Source organism: Tyto alba, unplaced genomic scaffold (assembly GCF_018691265.1).
Source record: "Tyto alba isolate M040663 unplaced genomic scaffold, T.alba_DEE_v4.0 Super-Scaffold_6, whole genome shotgun sequence".
NCBI classification, from domain to species: Eukaryota; Metazoa; Chordata; class Aves; order Strigiformes; family Tytonidae; genus Tyto; species Tyto alba.
In genome coordinates, this window is record NW_024881327.1 from 20,016,222 (window position 1) to 20,038,240 (window position 22,019).

The following is a 22,019-nucleotide window of genomic DNA, read 5'->3' on the forward strand; positions in this document are numbered from 1 at the left end:
CTTACTGTTTTCATATATGGCACCTTTTCACACTCACGTCTAAGTACTTTGCTTCTATACTTTACCTCTACTATGAACCATCCTTTCTCAGCCACGAGAGTTAGAGGAGACACAAATTTTCCTTTTTTGTAGAAAAACCTGTCCGGAATGTCCTGTATGTTATAAACGTGCATGTGTTCCACAGCTTTCAGTTTTTGATATATCTGCAAAAAAAAACAAACGTTAGGATGCCATATGGCTGTAAGGAGCATATATACGCCTATGGGTACATAGGAACACCTGAATGTTTAAAATTACTAATCCCCTTTAATGGCTAATCATCTGCACATTCAAACTGGGACTTTGCTGATTCTAAGATGATGACTGTGCAAAACCTGCTTATGTGGTTTAGGAGGTTCCAGAAGTTTGGATGGTAAACACACAGGAACACATGAATTCATGTATATTATATATTTATAATACACGCACTCACAAGTGTAGGCGTGTGAGTATATCAACCTACAGAGACAGACCAGCAGAAACCATCGCAGGACACAGTAAGCGAAGTACTGAAAGATGCTCAAAGGCACCATGTGGGCTGAGTACAGAGGCGGAAAAAAGGATATTGCCTTTGACCTCTGCCACTCATTGCCTCCATGCTCTTGAGTGAGCAATTAATGTCACCTCACTGGTGTTTCTCACACTTAATCAGTCAGTCCCTGTCAAAGGGACTGATAGTGTTTAGCTACCCGCTTCGTAAGGAGGCCATGAGATTAGCCAGCCAATGCCTGCGGCTTTGAAGCTTCACAATGCCGTACAAGTGGTTTATTAATATTAATCATACCATCTGGAATATAATCACACAAATGTGGTTAAACCCCACATTATTCAGAAAAATATTTTAAATGCTTAAAGAAGATAGTCATATGCTATAAAGAAGGTGGTTATTGGAGTCCCCAGAGTGTGTAACACTCTTTTGCTTAAATATAAATAATCTCCAGGAATAAATAGCTTGACTCTGTAAAGAATGAAAGGTCCTTCACTAGCGTTTTAGCTAAGTCCCCCTTGCCTGTATATGTGTGCAACAGATTTGTATTGATATGCAGTTGCCATAAGGATGGCACCAGGGTGTGACGGCACAACTCAGCCAGACCCTCCCATCATGACCTGGACTAGAGAGTGGACCTGGTGTTTCACCAATACTTCTGGTGCTTCAAAATGGGATAACTCTTAAAGGTGATAACAACTACGTTATGATACATTCTCATTCCTAAACATGGGTCTTTAAAGTGAATTAAGAATAGAGGAACCTGGCTACTGGGAAACAGAAAATCAACTTTATTTTGCTTTAAAAAGTAGCACTCCAGTAAGAAGTCCTAAAATGAAATGAAGGAAGAAAACAAAACCATGGTACGAGGCATGGTACTTTATTCTCCTTAGGGAAATTAGGCTGTTTAATGAGAGAAAAACATCTGCTTAAGAGTTTTGTCAGATGGAACCCCATGTCTGTGTGAAGTTGCAACTTATACTTGCCCTTGTTTGAAGGTCTGGCCTACAAAAAATATGAATGTCTGAGTTAAGGCCAAGGAGAGCATATATAAATGCTGTGATTCCCTGCAGGAACTTTGAATTAATTGTTTATGCATGCCTCCAAGACAACTTTCAATTCTGGCACTACTTTGAAATATTCACAATATCACAGCTATACAATTTCTGGGAAGCCTGTTTGGGTGCAAAAATTAGCAAATAATTATCTTTAAAAAATTGCACAAGCTATAATATACTGGAACTGGATAAAATATAAAATAGAAAACAAACTTACTCACCTGGAGCACAGACTGCCCATTTTGTATACCCACTCATCTATATTCTGAGAACAGTAATAACGACTTCTCAAGCATTGGTTTCTGGTTAAACTATAATGTACTAGTCTATTAGTTACAGATGGTGCATTTTCATTCTTTTCAAGCGGTTTCAAAATTTTTTTCAGTATTGTTTTAATTTGTTCCTCGAAATCCTGCAGTTCTGGCCTTGGGCTTTAACGGTTGATTCAACCCAACATGCTTATTCGTCACATTTTTTCAAAGGAGATTATTGTAAAAAAAAATACATATTTTTTGTAATTCTAGTCTAATGGAGTTAATTCCTCAAACTCTATGGGAGTTTACTGGAATATGAATGCCTGACCTGCTCCAGATCATTTGAAAATTCTAGCTAGAGGGTCAATAAATTGACTAATATATATATCTATAAAATCCTAATAACTTATTTTGTGCTAAAATCTTTTAGCCATTTGTCAGAAGCACATAGTAGTGAGGTTTGAAAGCATGTATCTGTGCCATGTAATGGTGAAAGTTCATGCTTTTTAATTTGCCTCGTGTGACTTTCCTTCAGAAACCAGCATCACAAGAGCGTCACAGGATCCAAGTCTGTCTCCCAGTAAGAGTCTCGGGCTGATTTTTACACACATCTCTGAGAGCAGAAGTTGGATGTTACGAGCAAACAAAAGACACATTTGTCATAAAAAACAAGGAAACACAAAACTAAATAAATACGAGTAAGTTGTACTTACCTCCGCGTGCTTCTCTGGAACTGGCCAGAGGCTCACAACAGGACCTCGGTCCTTCATTTGTATGGTATCACTCATATTGATATAGTTTTTCAGCTCAATCACTTTGTCTGCCCAAGAGATGTCTGTCATCCCATGATCGGAGAAGAGGAGGACATTGACGTCATGCTGAAGGCCCATGCTCTGTGAAGTGAGTGTATGAAACCTGTTACGGCCAGGAAAGTGTTTTGCTTTGCTCGCCAACAAATTTTAATCCCCGTTTAACCTCCACTGATTGAGTAGAAGTTGGCCAGAAGGAGCACGGTCACAAACACTCTGCAGTGTGCTTTGCCACCACTTGTAATGGTGGATATCCACTCTCACTTGCCACCCTGAAGGGTCTGAGAAGTTAGCTCAAAAGAGAGATTTGCCAAAATAAATCCACCCCCTGCTAAATAATCAGACACTACATCCCAGTTCCATAAACCAGTTGCTCCAGTTTGTCTTAGACAGGATTTTATCCAACTGTTCATCATCTGTAGGCCAAAACGCCTGGGGGAGAGCAACTTTGTCATGGTACCATATGTGGCAGGGGTGTTTCTATCTTCCCCTCCCAAACACAAGCACTTAGAATTAGAGCTTTTATAATTTAGTGAAATTGGAAATTCATACTCCTCACCTCATTGAAACACATTAAAATCTCTAACAAGCATTTATCATTGTCAGAAATATTCACAGAATTGACATTTACCCAAAAGTTTGGTATCCTCATTTTCTCACTGCAAAATCATTTAGATAATGTTTTTTAAAACAAAGGTTAAAGTACAGAGTTCTGAATGCTGCCATAAAAAATGCTATAAAAGTTAATTGTCTGATTCCACAAACCTTAGAAAGCGGATGATATTGATTTGTTTGCCTACTATAAAGCCCAGCCAGCAACATAAGTTATAAACAAAGCGACATGTATATTGGTTTATGGCTTCCCGGGGCTATCAGTATAATAATCCACCAGGAGGATTATAATGCCACTGACAAAAATAAAAAATCAGGGGAATGGTGACTTGACTTCCATGGGATTTTGGTAGCCTGTGTTGCTCAGGAAATAAAAGTTTACAGTCAACGCACCCAATTAACAGGTATTAAATAGGCTCTCATTCGTGCCACAAAGAGCAGTTTCAAAAGCCTTTTCCAAGCTTACCCAGGAGCTGGGTTTTCGGATGCCGCTCACCTTGATGAGTGCGATCATGTTGCTCAAGGCTTTGTCCACCTCCTTCAAAGCGTTTTTCCGCTGCTTGGACGAAGGGCCGTAGTGGTGGCCTTCCACGTCAATGCGCTCGTAGTACACCGCGGCCATGTCGGCGCTGCCGTTGCTGGGGGTTGGAAGGAGGGAAAGGAGTGAGAGGCTGATGCACACGGGGACCACCCGCCCGCACTCCCCTCCCGGCTGCTGGCGTCAGGGTCCTCACCAGCACATCGAGACACAAAACCCCAGAGGAACATTTTCTGCTTCCAGCCCGGGCTTTCCTACCTGCTGTCGCATGGCTGGGCTCGTTACTCATGCCCCGTGTCACCTGAGTTTGCTTGAGACTCCCCTCAGAGATGCCAAGTAGAGACTGCCATGTGCCAACACAGGCTGGCCTGGCAGCAGCCCTCTACTACCTCTTCAAATTAGGAAGGAGGTCTTTAATGACAAAGAAAGACCCAGAAGAAATACTAATTTCTGTGCTGAATGCCCTTATTAAAAGTATCGTGGGAATTACCAGTTAAATGTACTTTAATTAAAGTTTGGCACTTCTGGCTTTCCCCTGCGTGAGCTCTTCCAAACCACTGAGGTCAACTGAGGACATGCTCTTCCATGACCTTGCAAAATCCTGAGTGGTATGAATTGGGGTGAGATTTTAGATGGGGTTTTTAGTCAGGAATATGACCAAAGGAAAACTAAGGTAATTTCAGAGTTGCACAAGTTTAGCTGATCACACATTTCTGCACTGAATGCCCTCAGCCTAATTAGTGGGGATTGCACATACATCAGTGCTTACTTACGTTTTCATGACCACTTTACTGTTCACTGTAAAGCTCCCTAAGAGCATTCGTGTGGATAAAATCGCAAATCTATGCTCATGAAGTTCAAACCCAGTATTCTTCTACTGTGCTTAATACATGTCAGGGTGTGCCATCTATAATACATGCCCTCATCCAGATGAAGATCCCTACAAAAAGACTTTCTGTGATGTCCTGACAAGTCTAGCTTCTTTGATTAAAGACACCTGAGTAGTCTGGTGTAATGAGTGAGGAGAAAAAAATCTGAGGTGAGGCACTCAGTGAATGAATTAGGTTTTGTCATTTGCATTTGTAAATTTGCTGAAGGTCTCAGAGGAGCAGTCCTGTAGGAAGCTGAAGGTCTCTGCTGTGGTGGGAATTTCTGCACTGCTGGTCCTACAGAACAGTGTTCTTTCTCACTCCATGATTTTAAAATCCTTCAAATGAAGCAGCCATTCCCTCCCTCCAATTTCATTTTAACCATGACTTTCCATCTGTATTATGCATAAATTAATTTTTAAAATTTAACCCTGTAATTTCTATATTGCATACACATTCACTGAACCTACTGAAACAGTTTTCTGCTGCTGCATTCCATGTATTAATTAGCTACTTAGACTGCTTTGTGTCTTCTCACCTGTAATGAAATGATCATTTAGATCACAATAGAAGCTAAGAAAGAGATTTATTCCATAAAATAAGTGGTCTTATTTCAGCTGTGGTGAGGTTTCTCAGTGAGGGCTCAGTGCTGTAAGGATGAATGTTCAACTTTGCACATTACTTCAATGGGACCAGCTCCAGTTATGCGGCATGCTTGGGAGTCTGCAGGATTGGGTACAGCACATTCAGAACTTGCATGACTGACTTTGACTTTGTTTCCATTTTTTGCCTGTTTTCCTAAGAAACGTAGGCATCTCTGATCATGGCTTGCACAGGAGAAGTAACCTGTCTTTCTGTGTGTTAGTCCTGTCTTCTCCCATCACCAGTAACTTTCAAGAGATGGCTAAGGAAATCTTGATGAAGAAAGCTGGATGGCATCGATGGCAATACCAAAGAAGGAGTTTATATTTTATCAACACACTTTGCAAGTGCTGCACAAACTTCATGACACCTTTCCAGGAAGGTAGGTAGATTACAGCAGCCCTTAAATTACAGTAATGGAAAAGACATCAGGGAGGTTTTAGTTTCATTTGGCAAAAACAGGTGCTTGACTTAATTTTTAATATTTTTTGTCTAAATAATGGTCTCAAAGCACCTGTCCGAAGAGACTGGGGAATATTCCTGAAGGATGGTTTCCTTTGGTTTCCAGAGGAGCTCAGTGGCTCCCTTGCAGAGGACATTGATAAAACTCCCCTTGACCCTGGTGAAGTTAAGAGGGGTCAGGACATTCCTGTAACCAAACTCAAATTAACCCATAGGCCACCATGCCACAGTAAAGGGCTTACTCTCCCTACCCTGAAGTCCCCATAAGGTTTGCTAATGGTGGGAGCATAAGTGCTGTTCATTAACTACTAATACCTGTCATTAGGGCAACCAGCAAGGCACTGCTCCAGGCGACAGACTGCCCTTGCCACAGGCTGTCTTCCCACATATAGCTAGTGCCAGCCTCAGCCTAATGGGCTTTTGCAATTAGTTGGGGTGTGGCGAGAAAACATACTGGATTTGCCAGCCTTTGAACACCTTCAAGAGTCAGAAGCTCTTGCAAAATACGTAGATGACAATAAAACCCAGCTCAAGGCTCTTCTACCCAGAGATGCTAACTCCTGCTAAATGAATAGGCCTACAATAAAGGCATTTCAGAGGCTTTACTTCTTAAAGGCTGGCCCAGCAACACTGAAAATTTCTTGCTAAATTTTCAAGGACTAAACAAATAGAACGAATAAGAGAAAGAAGAAGGAAAACCTGCTTGATTTTTAAACTGTTTATTCTCTACTCTCCTTTCTTACTGTAAGTCCCTGCAGTATTTATACCCACAACCAATTATCAGTTTTATCAATGATGGTTCCTTTTCGCTCTTTCCTGCCTTGCTGCAGACAGAGCACTTAAAGAAAAGGAACTCGGGCAGAAATTCAAGTGGGATGGCATGTAAATAGACTTCAGAGACTGGACCCCCCACAGCTCCAGGGCAATATGTAGGATTTGGGCTCTTCAGCAGGCTGTAGCTGGTGTTTACTGCAGACATCGTGGTGGCAGGGGTTTGTTCTTGGACCCATCACCTTTCACGTCTTGCGAGCTGCCCCACCCACACTGTTGTGTCCCTGCCCTTTTCTTCTTTTCCACCAAAGGCAGCAGCAAGCAGTCTTGTGACTCGGGGTGAATTAGCTGTTGAATCATTTTCAATGGGCTTCTGCTACCCAAAAGAGCAGCTTGAAGCTTTTAACAGTTTGTGCCTTGCTTTTAATCATGATCACAGTTACAAAGCTGCAAACCATTCTGAGCAGCTTTATGCACCTTGCTTCATAGAAACCAGGAAGGAAGCTTCAAACACATCTTGACCCATCCCCGAATGACACAAATGACACCCGCCCAAAAAGCTTTCTATGGTAATTCTGAGTTTCTACCAGGAGTCAGAGCTGGTGTCTGTATTCAGTTTTCCATTTCCTTTTTTATACACTGAAGTGTCACAGAAGCTCCAGAAAGCTTCCGATGGCACATATGACCTCCTCATGTCACATGCAAATAACTTTCTTAAAATCTAAACCAAGTCATTCCAGCATCAAATGTCTCACATGTTCTGAGACAGTTTGTCTCTAAGCCCCATGCTGTGAACATCACTGTGATTTGTGAGCGTCTGTGCAGCAGGCTCCAGCAACTGGAAACAACATCTGCAGCAGCACTCTCATCATTTTGAAGCCTTTATTTCAAGGACAAACAACACTCAGCATATGAATATGAAACTTTTCAGATTTAAATTGCTATGGCAGTTCGCAGCAGCAAAGTAGAAGTGTATGCTATGATTGGATACATTATGGAACCAACAAGGTTTTAAAAGAGGAAGCTTAGTTATAGCTAAGGTAAGGCACTGGCTCCACATGCAGTGGTGCCATCTTCCCTGATTTTACAACCTATGTGGAATTGCCCCTTGTTAATGTTTGGATGAGAGATGGTGGAACTGGAAAGCTGGCTGTGGAGCATATGTTTTCCCTAGGAGTTGTCTGAGAGATATATTCCCATCATTCCCATCAGTTAGGTTAGATGATTGTTGTAGGTCCCTTCCCACCAAACGATTCTATTCTATTCCATTCCATTCTATTCTATTCTATTCTATTCTATTCTATTCTATTCTATTCTATTCTATTCTATTCTATTCTATTCTATTCTATTCTATTCTATTCTATTCTATTCTATTCTATTCTATTCTATTCTATTCTATTCTATTCTATTCTATTCTATTCTATTCTATTTCTATTCTATTCTATTCTATTCTGTTCTATTCTGTTCTATTCTGTTCTAATTCTATTCCATTTCATTCCATTCCAATATTTACACAAAAATGAATGCCTGTTCCAAAATCATCATGCCTAAAATGCTGTAAAATCCAGGAGGAGACAAAGCATTGGTCTCGTAAACAAGTGACTGGAGTTGAATTTCAGAATTTCCAAATTCCAAGGAGCTCTCTCTACATCCAAGCATTTCAAAGTCTGCTCTTGTGGGTCAGTGAACAGACACTCACATACTGATCTTGAAGTTGTGTGAAACAGCAAATTAAAAAAAGTATGTCAGGATGTCTCCTCTGTATTGTAGCCTACATGTGAAAAGAGGAGCACATCTTTTCCTCCGATCTTAATGTGAGGGCCTATTTCTGTTACAGTGATGCTTGTATGGTGGTTCTATTAAGCAGTCTTGGCCCCCATCTTCCTACCTGGCAGCCAGTCCTGAAGATCTCCCTAGGGCAAGGCTGATAGTAAACCCAAATACTCATCCTTGAGAGAAAACCCCACACTGCAGAAGTCTAGTGACATACCGCAAAGACTCGAGAGCATCGCTGATGGCATCTGCAAAGTTTTTGTCTGTTGGGACGCTGAAGTACTCGCGACAATAACTTGGTCTGACTCCAAGGATTTCGACCTCGCAACCTATGAGTGAAAAATGTGGTAAGCTCTGCTGTTTCACCTTGATCACAGACCCCACACCGTGGGGTCTAAGTTCAGGTTTGTAAATTCCCTGTGACATTACTTACCTTACACCTTCCCTGCAGGAAACCTTGTGGTCGGGAAGGGAAAAGGGGAGAGGTTGCTTTGACAAGTACTTGTAGCAAACTATGCATTGAAGCTTTTTATTCCCTTCTCTGAAAGGAAGGTCTCTGTGTGACCTTCCCTCAATAAAACTCTGGATTCCCTCATGGCAGATGGTTTCCACCTAAATCACTAACTTGTTTTCATTTTAACTACTGTGGCCTCACAGCCTTATTTCCAGGCTTCCAACATAATAGATTTAGGTATTGTTCCCTGGAAGTTGAGCAAATACTTTCCAGTTAGACACACTGTATCTTACGTCGTAATATCCTCTATAAACTATATTTTATTATGTGATACTGGCACTTCACTATTAAATCTGTTTCCCAGGAGATCTTATTAAAACAGCATAAACCAATTAACTCTCTTGGTAACTTGCAGCCTTCCTTGCAAAATACAGTCTGTTTTGTGGCCCAGAAATTTATGGAAACAAATCCTACAGGAGAACATGGCCCTGAAAACACAAAAACATGTTTTTGTGGGTTTTTTTGCCCTCTTGCTCTCTGTTTACTATGCTGCTGAATCACATTAATATTTAAAAGAAGTGTGCTTTTAGAAAACTGGATTTATGCAGATTATATTTTGAGAGCCCCAGAGCCCTCCCATCACAGTTAGGCATTTTCTGGTGTATTCCTGGGGCACAAGGACAAAAAAAGAGAAAGAGATGTTTGTAAAATGGCCTCTGTATATTGCAATACAGTCAAGTCAAAAAAGCAACTCTGAGCAATAGCCTGAATCTGCCTACATGTGGGTCCCTTTGCTTCTCCTTTGGGATGAAAGGAATAAGCATTAAGGATTGTCATAAGTTGATTTGTTGCTTGGGGGTGAAGAAGATGGCAGAGGAGGTGTGAGTATAGAGAGGGTGCTAGAGCAAGCAGAGCTACTCTCAGAGATGATTTACAGTGGTTTGCTTACTGGGATGCTCAGAAAAGAGAATTTGTCAGTGTCTTGCATCTCAGCCCGCATGGGCTCACATCGCTGAGGTGCAGTACTGGGACACAGGGAAAAGCACACTGCTTGTAGGCTGGACTGGCTAAGTGACTTCTGATTGTGACTTCTTGGGGGTACCACGAAACGTTAGAAAAACTTAAATATTTTAGACTAGGAAATTTTTTAAAATCTTCACTGATTTGTAGAAATCCAGATAGGTTAGATGGAGGATATACTTTCCAAAAGTTAAAGAGCCCTAGCACACATGGCAGATCCAGTCTCTTCACCCAATGGTCCATAGAGGCGTCTCCCAGGTCTCCGCATACTTTGTGTATTTCAAGGGACCACATCTTTTATGATTATTTGTTTGTAAGAATTAATTATTTGCAATAATAAACAGAAAATGTTGTCAATTAATTTACTTTCCTGTGAAAACGTATTTATATCATTGTGAACCTCCACCTAATACTTGTTTTTATAAAAATTGTGGGAGTGGTGCTCACTCTTTGTTCTTCCCCTGTTGCCCCAAACTTGTATGACTTAATCTTCCCCTTTCTGCATGGAGATACTTCAGTGTCTATCTCTCCACCATGAAAGTAATCTGTGACCTGGATAAACAGACTGCAGATTACCTGACAAGAACGGACTCTCCATACCATCCCACAGTAAAACTTCTATACATCTGTACACAGCACCTTCAAGAAATCACATTTTGCAACACAGACAGGTCCCAGATGCTGCCTAACCAAACCATCAAAAAAATTTATTCCATGAATGACTTGAAGTCATCTCCAGGAAGCAGGAGCCCTTACCCCCTGCCCTGAGGGCATGCAGCTTCAGTCTTCTGCATGATGTCCTGGGTGCTACCAGCAGCAAAACACTGGCTTTCAGCTACCTCGGATGCAGGAGGTGACACAGTAATCCTCTGTGGGCTTTGCTACTATTTCAGAAATGAACTGAAACTTTGGATCCAATTTCTCCTCTGACACTAGAGTCTGAGAAAAGATTGGCTCCAAAGCCACGCAAGAAGTTAAGGATGCATTTGGAAATGCCTATTATTTTAGTTTGGGTGGATGATTGCTCATAGCCAGTGACTAATATGATGATTTTTGCCTCTTTTTTCCTCTTCAGATACTGACATCAGATTATAATTTTCTCAGATAACGTTCCTCAGAATTACTCAAGCGATAATTTTAACTGGAAGCATTAACCTCTTGGGGATCTGGGTTATTTTAGTTGCTGAGATATCTTTGCTATTTCTAGACTGTCAAGTTATGAGGATGACATAAAAGACTACAGAGGCAGCAACAATTAGAAATAATTTTGGCCACTAAATATTGGTTTTCAAATGTGCAGTTCATTGGCAGTAACACTGAAAATTCAGGCTGCTTTTTTTTTTTTTTTTTTTTTTTTTTTTTAGCTTCTGTGATGAACAGAACTTAAAATTGGATTTTTGATATTGAGGCTTGTTACAATTCCAAAATACTGGCCATGAAGACCCTTAAATATTTAAATTTAATTTTGGTAGAGGCCAGGACAGATGGTAAATTTTCTCATTTAAATATTACAGGAAAGGAAATTTAAAAAGGTTTGGAGCCAGACAAAGGGAATGTTAAGATTTTCTTGGTTAAACTACAAATAGATGAGCTGTATTTACCAAGATGTAATGTTAGATACCTTTCTGCAGAGTTTTGTATGACGCTAAACCTTTATTTAAAAAACCTGAACTACTGGAGCAGGAATAAGGACTTCTTTCGCAGTGATATATAGGCTCCTCTTTATCTATCTGACATGGAGACCGAGACCTCTGCCAGCTTTAAATTGCATTTCTAAACATTGATTTAACAGTTGGACACTTCATGTCATAACAGAAGGTTTTGAAAACTTTCCAGATGAGCACTATGGTCCAGTAAATGCTGTGTTTAAATGGCAAAAAGTTGGGTTTAGAGACTTTTCTTTCCCCTTTCTCTCATTTCAGTGTTTAGAAAAGATGTCACTGCACTTCAACTGAAGCAGCTGCATAGGCTGCCGGAAAACAAAGGATTTTGAGGGTCTGGGGTGACATCACCCACCGGGCCGAGTGTGGGGAGCGCAGTAAATCCCTGATTTCAGTGGTAGGGCCGGGATGCTGCCGCACTCCCCTGGGCTGTGCTTCAGACAGGCAACCTGGGCGTGCGGCTGCACGTTTCACCCCGTGGACAGCGTCACCTGCTGTGTTTTACTTCGGAATCAAACAGTCAGAGGATACGTGGCTTTTTCCCCAGGAATGTCTTGAAGAGCAGAAACTGCCTAATAGACACCGTGAAGAAAGGAGAGAGGTGTCCGTGCAAGCCAACTGTTTGTGCTTTGGCAGAAGTGGTTGTTGGGACCCCCGGCACAGCGGTATTTTGGCTCCTCTGCTTCTAGATGCAGGAGAGTCCAGATGAATTCTGCCCACGAGATGTCTCTGCTGTGTTTGGGTCGGGCTCACAGGTAAAGCTGTGATGGATGGGTGTTTGCATCTGACAGCCCTCCTGCTCTGTATCCCTCTGCTGGGCTCTGGATTTTCTTCCTTTAAGCACTGACTATGCAGCAGAGAGGAACACAGGGAAGGATATGAAGTGTCAGATTTTGTGTTCAGACTTTGCAGAGCTTGGAACTGGCTCTGAGGAGTAAATGGCAGCGGTGTAAGTTAACCCTGGGGATCAGCTCACTGGCATTCACAATGCATTTCTGCTATGTTTGATCGGTCTTGTTTGTCTTCACTGCTGGCTAGAGAGAAAATAGCATCTTCCAGAACAAAGTGTGATGAATTTGGCTGTACATTGCTGCCCCTATTAAGAGCTTCCCAAATGTTTCCTGTTCGGATCTTTATCAAATTTGCAAGATTCATTACTAAGCAGCAGTATATCCTCAGGCTGGAAAGTTAATTACTAATAGCAGGTCATATGCAATGCAAATGTCTGTGGGACCTCTACCCACTGTGGTTATTAAACCCTCATTTTTTTCTCTCATGTTCTTTAGCATCGCTCCCCAGTCAAATGCCTTGTTAAGAATTAAAGCTTTAAAATAACAGATGTAGACTTTTTAGAGAGGATTACATCTGTACTATGGAACTAGAAAGCAGTTCAAAAAAATCATATAGGGAAAATGTAATAAATACTACGGCATGTGGGGTGACTTCTTTTAACCATGAACACCCTTAAAATAAGCATGTGCTTAAGTGTTTGCTGAATTGGAGCACTGATGACTTTCCCAAAGGTCATCTGTCACAGATAAATAATTAGTGACAGAGAGATGTATGTGTCACAGTCCACAGCTAAAACACCAGATCCACGCAAAAAGTTCCTCCTCTGTGTTGTAAGAGAGTCATTGCACACTCTTGGCAGCACAAGCACTGGGAAAAGGGAGGATCTATTGTTCCTTGCAATTTTCCACTAGAAATAGTAGACAGCTAAGTGTGAAGGGTATACATGTGTATATAGGGATACATACATATACACCTCATATATCTTTTCCCTGGGAGACACTGCTCAAAGAGAAACATGAAGGAGCTAGGTAAAGTCCAAAGGCATTTAATGGAAAGTGATACTGCTCTTTTGGATTTTGGTAGCTCTCTGTAGACTGTTACATCTATTCAGTATATAATTATACCTATTCAGTGCAGTTACATTTGTAGTTAAAAATGAATAGTCTATAGAAACAGGTTTTTTTGTAAATCTTCAGAAGAATTTCTACATTCTTGTATAATTTCTATATCCTACTATTTGCATTGCTGTTAAGTCACTTGGGTGATCTCCAATAAAAACAACCTTTTTTTTGAGGGCTGATCCAAACCATTATACCTAGTCTACAATTCCAGTCCCTTGGACTGCCTTTGGGTGCAGAAGGCAATATTGCCACCCTCAGATCTTTCCACTCTTCAGTACTGTAGAAACACTCTGGATGGCTTTTCAATGTTTTTCATCTTGGTTCGCTCTTTCTTCCCTTTCTTGGGAACTGTGGCCTTTTTTGTGGGATGCCATTAGCCACTTTGCATGGAGAGAGCGTGACCAGGCACACGTGCATTGGGATGCAGAAGACGAGCTGGCCAGGAGCCTGCGGCGTGAGTCAGCCGCCGCTGCCCTACCCACTGCACCGGCTGCATTCAGTACAGCTCTTCCAACGTGTGGTCCTCTAGCCCACAGTTACACGTACGAGGATATTTGCATACCGCTCAGGTAGCAGAGTTACAAGGTCAAAAATTTGAGAAGCTGGCTACCTGGCAAGGGATTTGGTCCGGCTGCACAGCTGGAACGTTTATTTCCATTTGGGCCCCTAAATGGGCAGCCTAAGGGTATACTCCTGTTTGTTAAAAAAGACTTGTTATTATGTATCCCTAGTGATTTCACTGGTCCAATATGCAACAGATGAGGAACAGAAAGGCCAAGTCCCTCAAAGTGAATGGCTCAGACTCAGAGCAACTGGGACCTCAGCTGAGTTAGTGATGAAGGAGGGCAAAAGTGCTCACTCCAGCTCACCAAAGGATGCTTTGCTTTCAGCTGAATTTTGCTGTCCCCACAGAAAAGATTGTCTCCAGCTCTCAGCTACTAATTTCCAGGTTAAAACCAAACGTTGAAGGAGTATGATTACTGTTTAACTTTCATCAGTGATATGTTCTACAGTGTTGCTCCATGAACCATTCATGAGGCAACCATTCAGCACAGCAGAAGCTACAGGTGGGCAAGAGGACTGAGAATTCGGTGGAGGAGGGGATGCTCTGAAAGACAGTGCCCCCCTGAAAGTAATGTTTGGTGGAAAGCTACCTCCAGTGACACTTCAGTCTTTTCCTTTCTAAGCATTTGCAAATTGTCATGGCCTAAGAAAAGATAATTAATTTCTATGAGTGGTTAGTAAAGTACTCATACTTCTTGTCTGTATTTCAGAACTGTATTAAAGAGCCATCCTACAGCAGATGGAGTGCTTCGATATAAAGATGCACTGTTACAATGATAGCAATTTTCAACATACTAACCTGGCCAGTAGTACATGGAAACGTTCTTTTTTTCTTTCATCATTGTGACCCACAAAGGCTCCGATCCATTCCACCAGAGAGGCAGCAGGCTTTCTTTATTCACACCAATATCAAAAGATACATTTGTCTTTTGGTCCCACATATAGTTTCCAATCATCTGATGGACCTCACAGTGGCGACCTTCAGGGGAGGAGAAAAAAAACAGCACAATCAGATTGGTGTTCTCCAGCAGAAGGAGGATTCCACCAGCACCACCACTGGATCATCCAGCATATCAGCTGAAAAGCCCTGACTTGAACTCAGGAACCTCTTACTTTCCAACTACTCATAGGATCTTCTTGACTCTGTTACCTCTTACTGAGGTCCTCTAGGTAGCTCTCTATCTCCCCCAGTGCAATCACCTAAAAGTTAGTTGCTGAAGCTTGTCAGACATCTGTGTTCCCTTCACAGTCAAGAAGGAGAAGAGGCACCTCTAGAAAGCAATTCATGACATTCTAAGATAGGCATCTAAGGTATGTAGGAGGAGTTATCCTCTGGAGGTGCATATTGCTCTCTATTAATTGTAAAGAAAGATCACATCATTCACTTGGCTTTTAGACAGCTGAGGCCAGAAGAAACAAATCTCACACCCCGTGGCCTGCTCAACGTGCCATACCCAGTCCACACACACAAATCACGGCAGCAGCAGCCTGTGCGGGTGCCACATGTTTGGCTGATGCCTGGCTCCTACACACGCAACATCTGCAAAGCCTAAGGCCATTTTAAGGTACCCACCAGCACACAGACCCAGAGGGCTGTGGGAAGCAGTCTGTGAACAGCAAGGGATAAGAACACGATCTGGAGACAAAGAATAAAGTTTGGGAAACTAGCATTTCCCCTCTCCTTTATCCACAGGGCACATTGTTTTTCCACAAACAAGTGAAAACTAGACTAAAGCATTTACATATTATTTTTATTTTTCATTTTTGCTTGTTTGTTTTAAATAAGCACACTCTATTCTTGGTTGTGTGGATGGCAATCATTTCATCAGACATTTTCAGCCCTCTTACTGCATCTTGGGGGCCTTGGACAACTTTATATTACAAGAAACTAGTATGTAATAGCCAAGAGATGTCTTCAACTTCTTGTCACTGTCTGAAGAGAAAATACCGTATTTTAAAAGTTAATCTGCAGGTGAATATACCAAAATTGGAAAAAGAAATGTTGAAGGCTAAGTTGTACTGGGAGTTCATGTTTTCCATATCTTAAAAAACAACTGATGCATGTGTGAGACACTGTCGTCATTAGCTGGTGAGTCACGATATTGCAAGGATCCAGATAACAGGCTTTGATGATTGTGAGACTGAGTGTGGTGATCAGAACTGAAATAATTTTGGCATGGTTGCTTTGAAAAGGTGTAATTTTGAGCAGAGGACTCTATAGTTTAAGTACATGTGACCTTGAAATGGATTTTGAACTCTCCCTCCCTACTATGAAGTATTTCAATTATGCAAAACATTTCCTCCTTCCCCAGCAGAGAAAAGCAGTCCCAATTTGTGGCAGGCACAATTTAACATATTAAACAAAACAGGTTTAATATAGGAGAAGTGGTGGATTGGATGGGCAGTAATCTGTCCTCTTTAGGCTTCCAAGTACTTTCTTCACTGTAAGTCTCAAAAGAGCTGGAAGGAAGCCTTCATAGTGCATCAAAAATGCAGCCTTCCTACGTAGAGGACAACCCTGTCTCTTCAGCTTCTTGAAGTCCACATACTCCTGAGCATATACCAACCTGCTAAATTGCAGGCAGGCAACTGGTGCCAGCCTGGGAAACCTGCAGGTCAGTGCTGAAGATGTTAGGTCACGTATTTGTATGATGTATAGTGTAGTCTTCATATAAAAACAATGAGCTCTAGGCTGCTACCGATGTGACCTCCCTACAGGATTTAAGGTCTGCTGTCAGTTTGCCCACCTCTTTAAGGAACAGAACAGAGATTGTTCTTTGTAACATTGTCGGGAAATTTAATTAACAGTGTGCACTAATACAGAGGACGGTATTCTTCTGATCTCCACATCAGACAAGTTCATTCTTCTATGGACTCCAACTCTCTTTTTTATATATTGAAAAAGAGGCCTAGAAGACTATAAGGCATCAATTTTCACTGCAGATATCCCTGGTTCACAGGGTGAGAAAGGAAGATCAGATGAGCAGACAGATGAAAAGCCATGACCATTTCATGCTGTCTGGAGCCATCCATATCCACTTTCCTGAAGTCCCAGCAAGACCCCGGATCTCCTTGGAAGATGTCAATAACCAACTAATCAATCTCTTCCTTGGGCTGCTCATCCCAGCATTTATCATTGGTAAACACTGTTCAAAAAGTATGACTGGTCTCTAATTTTATTTTTGACCTTTGTTAATCCTCAACCATGGCTATTCTGTGCTTTGCTCACTAGATTAAAAAGCCCTGCAATAGCTGGTATTTCTTCCCCCACCAAAGACACCAGTACACAGAATTAAGGCCACTTCTCAAATTTCTTTTGGGTGACCTGTACAACCCCAGTTCTTTACATCTCCTGTTGTAACTGATTTTCTCCAGCCTGAGAAAATTACCTTTGGTGATCTCCTTTTTAATGACTATCAAAATAGCAATATGGTGTTAGACAGTCACCATAACACACTGAATTTATTACTGCTTCCATTACTGCATCTTTCCTCTGTAATCAAACATTATCTTAAGAGTTTCAAAAGTAGAAACAGGGCAAAAAGCAATTTCAGCATACAGATGTCATTATTTAAACTCACTGCAAATGTACTAAAAAGCACCCCTTCCTCAAGCAACAGAGGAAAACAAAGAGGGTATAGTTCCCAGGAATATGATAACTGCTGTATCCTTCTGGAAGAAAGCCAGCAAAAGCATTTGCAAGTCTGCGTGCTACAGCTTACTTGGACACTACACTTCTTACAGCATTGGCTTTGTCTAAAGCACATTCCCATGTCTCCAGGCACTTCTGTCAGCATTCAAATGAATCTATGCAAAACAAAGATGAAATTAAAAAAAAAAAAAAAAAAAAAAAAAAAAAAGAAACAACAAAACACGCAGCCACTTGGCCATCCACAACAACAGCACAGTAATGCTGAGTGCTGTGCACCCCACATTGACTGTATGTGAGATTTGGAAACCAGAGCGTGTGCTCCTCTAGCATTTGCGACAGTAATGACCTCTTCTTTCTTTGGTGGTCTTTCACTGACTGCAGGGAGAGTGCACAGGATCACCAGTAGGCATGATATATCATACAGGCACCAGCTGTGTCTAAATCTACAAGAGAAAATGCTCTTCTGAGATACTCAATGATCTTTTTTTTAAAAAAACAGGCAGTGTGTGGCAGATGCGCAGTGCTATACCTGGTGCATCAGGTAACAAAACAGATGTAAACTGTCTCTGCACTGAGCAAATCAGTTTTATCTCATATACACTAATATACAATAATATATATGTATATTAGTCAACACAGCAAAGGTGCCATAATCTGTACCCATGTGGTATCCACCTGATGACGAACATAAGTACATGCATTTAGCTAAATCTACTGTACTCTCTCTGATTACATGCATGCCTTGCTGCTACGGGGAGACCTTTCCTCTCATGCCCCACCATGATGTCCCCACTACCTGGGAAGTGACAGGAGCCAGGAGGTAGATGCAAGCACAGGCTGCCGTGGGGCTATAAAGGCTGGGGAAAAGTTAAGTTCGTCCATGCAAACAGCTGCACACACCTAAGGTAGGTAGGTTTTAACAGCCCAAGAGAGACATGCAGTTCCCTCCCTCCCCTTCCTTCCCTCCCCACAATGTCTTTCCTCTGCTATTCTGTTGCTTGAAGAGCTGCTTAAATGCTGACCCAGACCTGCTCGTTTATGAGCTCCTGACCCCACTTCCAAACTCCCTGGAGACCTGCTGGATGACTTGCCCTGGGAAATGCTCTGCTCATGCTGCCTGCCATGAGAAGGAAGAGAGAAGGACACCAGCACTGTATTCCTGCTCCAGAGCAGGTATCATGGTGTTGCCATCCCCAAGGACTGAGCCCAGCCTGCTATGAGCAGAGCATCCTGAGGGCTCAGCTCTGCATGCTCTGATATATGCCCTGCTCTGCTCTTCCCCTGCTGGGCCTCATCTGCCCTACTTTGAAAAGAAAGACCACAGGGAAAAAACAAAACCCATATGCTAAACCTTAAGTGGCCTGGAGAAGACCAGAGCTCATGAGAAGTCAGGGGGGAGGTGCTGGTCTGGGCAAAGCGGCCCTGCCATCTGCAGGCCCCCAAGCAAAAAACAGTACCTGCAAGGTGTGCACGGGCAATTTATGTTCCCAGAAGAGCTTGCTGGCAAAGTCTTTACAACTTTTTATGACCTCCAGTACCAGACAGATCCAGAGCAGAAACACCTTAGCCTATGTCAGGCAAGACTTTGCAATCCAAGTAGGATAACATCAAAATGCAAAGAAAAATCTCTGCTATACACAGCTTTTTCTTTTTTCCTGAAGGGGATTAATTTAATAAGACCATGAAACTCTTAATTCAATGCTTTCATAATGGGGCCAGGGCTGGGGTGTACAAAAATTGCTTCCAAAGCATCCAGCTTAGGCTTCGCAGATGCTTGCTGGTGTGGGAAGGGAGGTCTTGTGTCCCTGGAGAGCAGGCGCCCCGAGCTGTGGGCTCATCTCCCAGACTGAGCGGCAGTGGTGGGCTGAGGGATTACACTGGGACCCCTGACCACCCACGGCTGGGTACAGCTCAAGGGCACCGCAGCTCCAAGCACTGATGAGGGCCTGAACAAAGTGACAGGCAAAGCTGCTGCCTGCACCATTAGAGAGGGTACGAGCCTCTGGCAGATTTCTGCTCACCAGCTGTGACTTCAGCTCTGGGCAAAGAAATACCCTGATAGGAGAATGTCCACTTACTGCTGCAAATAGCTGGTAGCAGGTATACTGGTTATGAGGTTGTAGCTAGTAAGAAGGAAAAACCTCTGTGCTTCAGTTTGTAGCATATGAACTTGTGCTAGAGAAAACTTTCTGTTCTCCACTTTGAAAGTGTTTCCTTTTTTTTTTTTAAACTGGTAGAAAGCAAACACAGATTTTTACAACATTTTGTGTATGTGTGAAAGAGAAAAATCTTGGCACTTGGCATTGCAGCCTTTCTGCAGGCGGCGAGTAAACAAAGCAAGATGAAGAATGTGAAAATGAAAAACCCTCCCAGTTCCCACTCTCTTCTCCAGCCTGTCCTTGCTAGGATAGTAGCCTTTCCCTGACAGTTAATAGTATTACCACAGATTTCTTCATGCTCTTTTGCTTCTCAACACACAATTTTAGAAATGGAAAACTACCCAATCTAAGAAGAAGAAGAGAGTATTGATCTAAAAACTGTATGTCACAAACAGAATCTTTCAAATCTTTGCTGCTGCTGGCATCTGTGGTAGTTAAAAGAGGAGCAAAAATAAAAAAGCCTATTCCATTGTCACTCATCATGCTCTTTATGTCCTTACGGCTTTTTTCTCAGCTTGGACAGTGAAGTTGAGATAGCTGCAGTTCATGTGTACCGATAATAAATTTCCCTGTACTCCTACCCCTCCAATTTTTTACACCTCAGACAACATGCAAGTATTGTTTATGTAGTTAAAAACTTGCTTAACTGCTAAACAGAAATTGTCAGCACCCCTTCCCGGACCAGGCTGGAGTCTGGATACCCTTAACTGGGCAGTAGAAAAGAGGCATCTGCTAGAGCTATCACTAGGTGGGGCTTCCCCTGGGTGGACAGAGAGTGGAGGTGCTGTGCTGTAAACCAGGAGACCTCTCATAGCAAACACTAAGTGTAACTAGTACATGTGCACATCAGCCAGACACCAGAGAACTCCAGGAGTGGGAACCCAAAGGACATTTGCTCCCAGAAAACGTGGGATAAACTGGGTGTGGCATACGTTGAGATTTACTGTGCTCAGGGGAAAACAGAAGCAAACTGGTTATTTATCAGACCACAACATCATCCACCAAAGCCCCTCACCAGTCACGTATGTCAACACTGAGAATGAGGAGTGGAGGAAGGATGGAAGAAACACAGAAGATGGGTGAAACCTTCAGTCGGGTAGAGTAGACCTTGACTGTCACCCACCTCTGGGACCTCTGCCACCTTGCTCCTCTCACTCCTGATGTGCAGAGGAGAAGGCAATGGCACACACAGGACTGAGCTGCAGCACCTGGGAAAACACCACACACCACCCTTGTATTTTAGAGAAGCCCCAAACATGCCATCACTGAGTTATGGCAAGCATGGGAAAGCCCTGCAAAGACCACAGCCCTCATCTTGGGTGCAGGAGACTGAAACATCCTCTGTTCAACCTCTTCCTCCATCCTGCAAGCTTCACGGGACCTCGCAGCCTCTCTGCCAAGTATTTAAGATCAGGTCCTGTCCAAAAAGGGACATGGAGGCCCCTTGCTGGCTCGTCTCTGAGCAGCTCCCCCCACCACCACCTCTGCGAGCAGGGACTCCCTCTGCTTCCCAAGGAGGCCAAGAGAAATACGGCTTTTGGATGCGAGGCCGAGCAGCTGACCAGGTGGCTGGCACATCTGCATGGAGGACCTGCCAGAAAACATCTCATTTGTTGTTAGGATCTTGGAAAATAAATCCTCCCTGGTTTCCAGCTCGGTTGTGATGTTGTCCGCCCGTGTTTATGCTGGCTGGGGCTGGAAATGTGAGGGGCCCCTGTGTGCCCCAGGCTTGGATGGCTTCAGGGGAGCTGGGGTGCAGGGGGTCACCCAGCACCCCCCCAATGCCTGTGGGTTGGCAGGTGAGGGACACCCAAACCCCTCAGCATGAGCAGCTTTTCTTGAGAGATATGGCATGAAGGCCCTGAAGCAATAACTTGTACTTGCAGTGGTTATGGGGGAGACCTCAGACTTTCCATTTAGCTTGGCATGAGAGCTCTCTGCAGAGCCAGGCCACAGCAGGGAAAGGGAAAAATTAAAAACTCCCCACAGGATAAAAACCTGAGGTGGCTTGTGGTCTTAATTACTTTCTTTGCAAAACAAACAGCACATGGTGTGATTAAGTGAGGTTCTGGGATACGTGTATTTGGACTTCTCCTTCCCTCCCTTGCCAAGCCCACATCAAGCCCTGCAAAGCTCTCTCAAACGCACATGTCAGAACAACAGCTCCTTTTACCTCATTCACCATTTTATGTCACGTCTTTCAGGTCAACAGCTGCAATATCCTAACTAGAGAGTGGAGAGCTAGGACACCAGGTAGGATTCAGCCTGGCAGCTCAGAAAAC

At 42.7% G+C, this 22,019-nt stretch overlaps 1 protein-coding gene across 1 annotated transcript in view; it reads right to left on the reverse strand.

Annotated features, from left to right (window-relative positions):
* The window catches only part of ENPP6 (ectonucleotide pyrophosphatase/phosphodiesterase 6), a 34,227-nt gene that overhangs the window by 7,660 nt on the left and 4,548 nt on the right, over nucleotides 1–22,019 (reverse strand). Inside the window, exons 2-6 of the mRNA XM_032999010.2 lie at nucleotides 14,726–14,905; nucleotides 8,532–8,643; nucleotides 3,756–3,897; nucleotides 2,552–2,731; nucleotides 66–203 (exon numbers count right to left, since the gene is read on the reverse strand). Of these exons, the coding sequence (XP_032854901.2) occupies nucleotides 66–203; nucleotides 2,552–2,731; nucleotides 3,756–3,897; nucleotides 8,532–8,643; nucleotides 14,726–14,905 (752 nt within the window). The remainder of the gene's footprint in view (nucleotides 1–65; nucleotides 204–2,551; nucleotides 2,732–3,755; nucleotides 3,898–8,531; nucleotides 8,644–14,725; nucleotides 14,906–22,019) is intronic.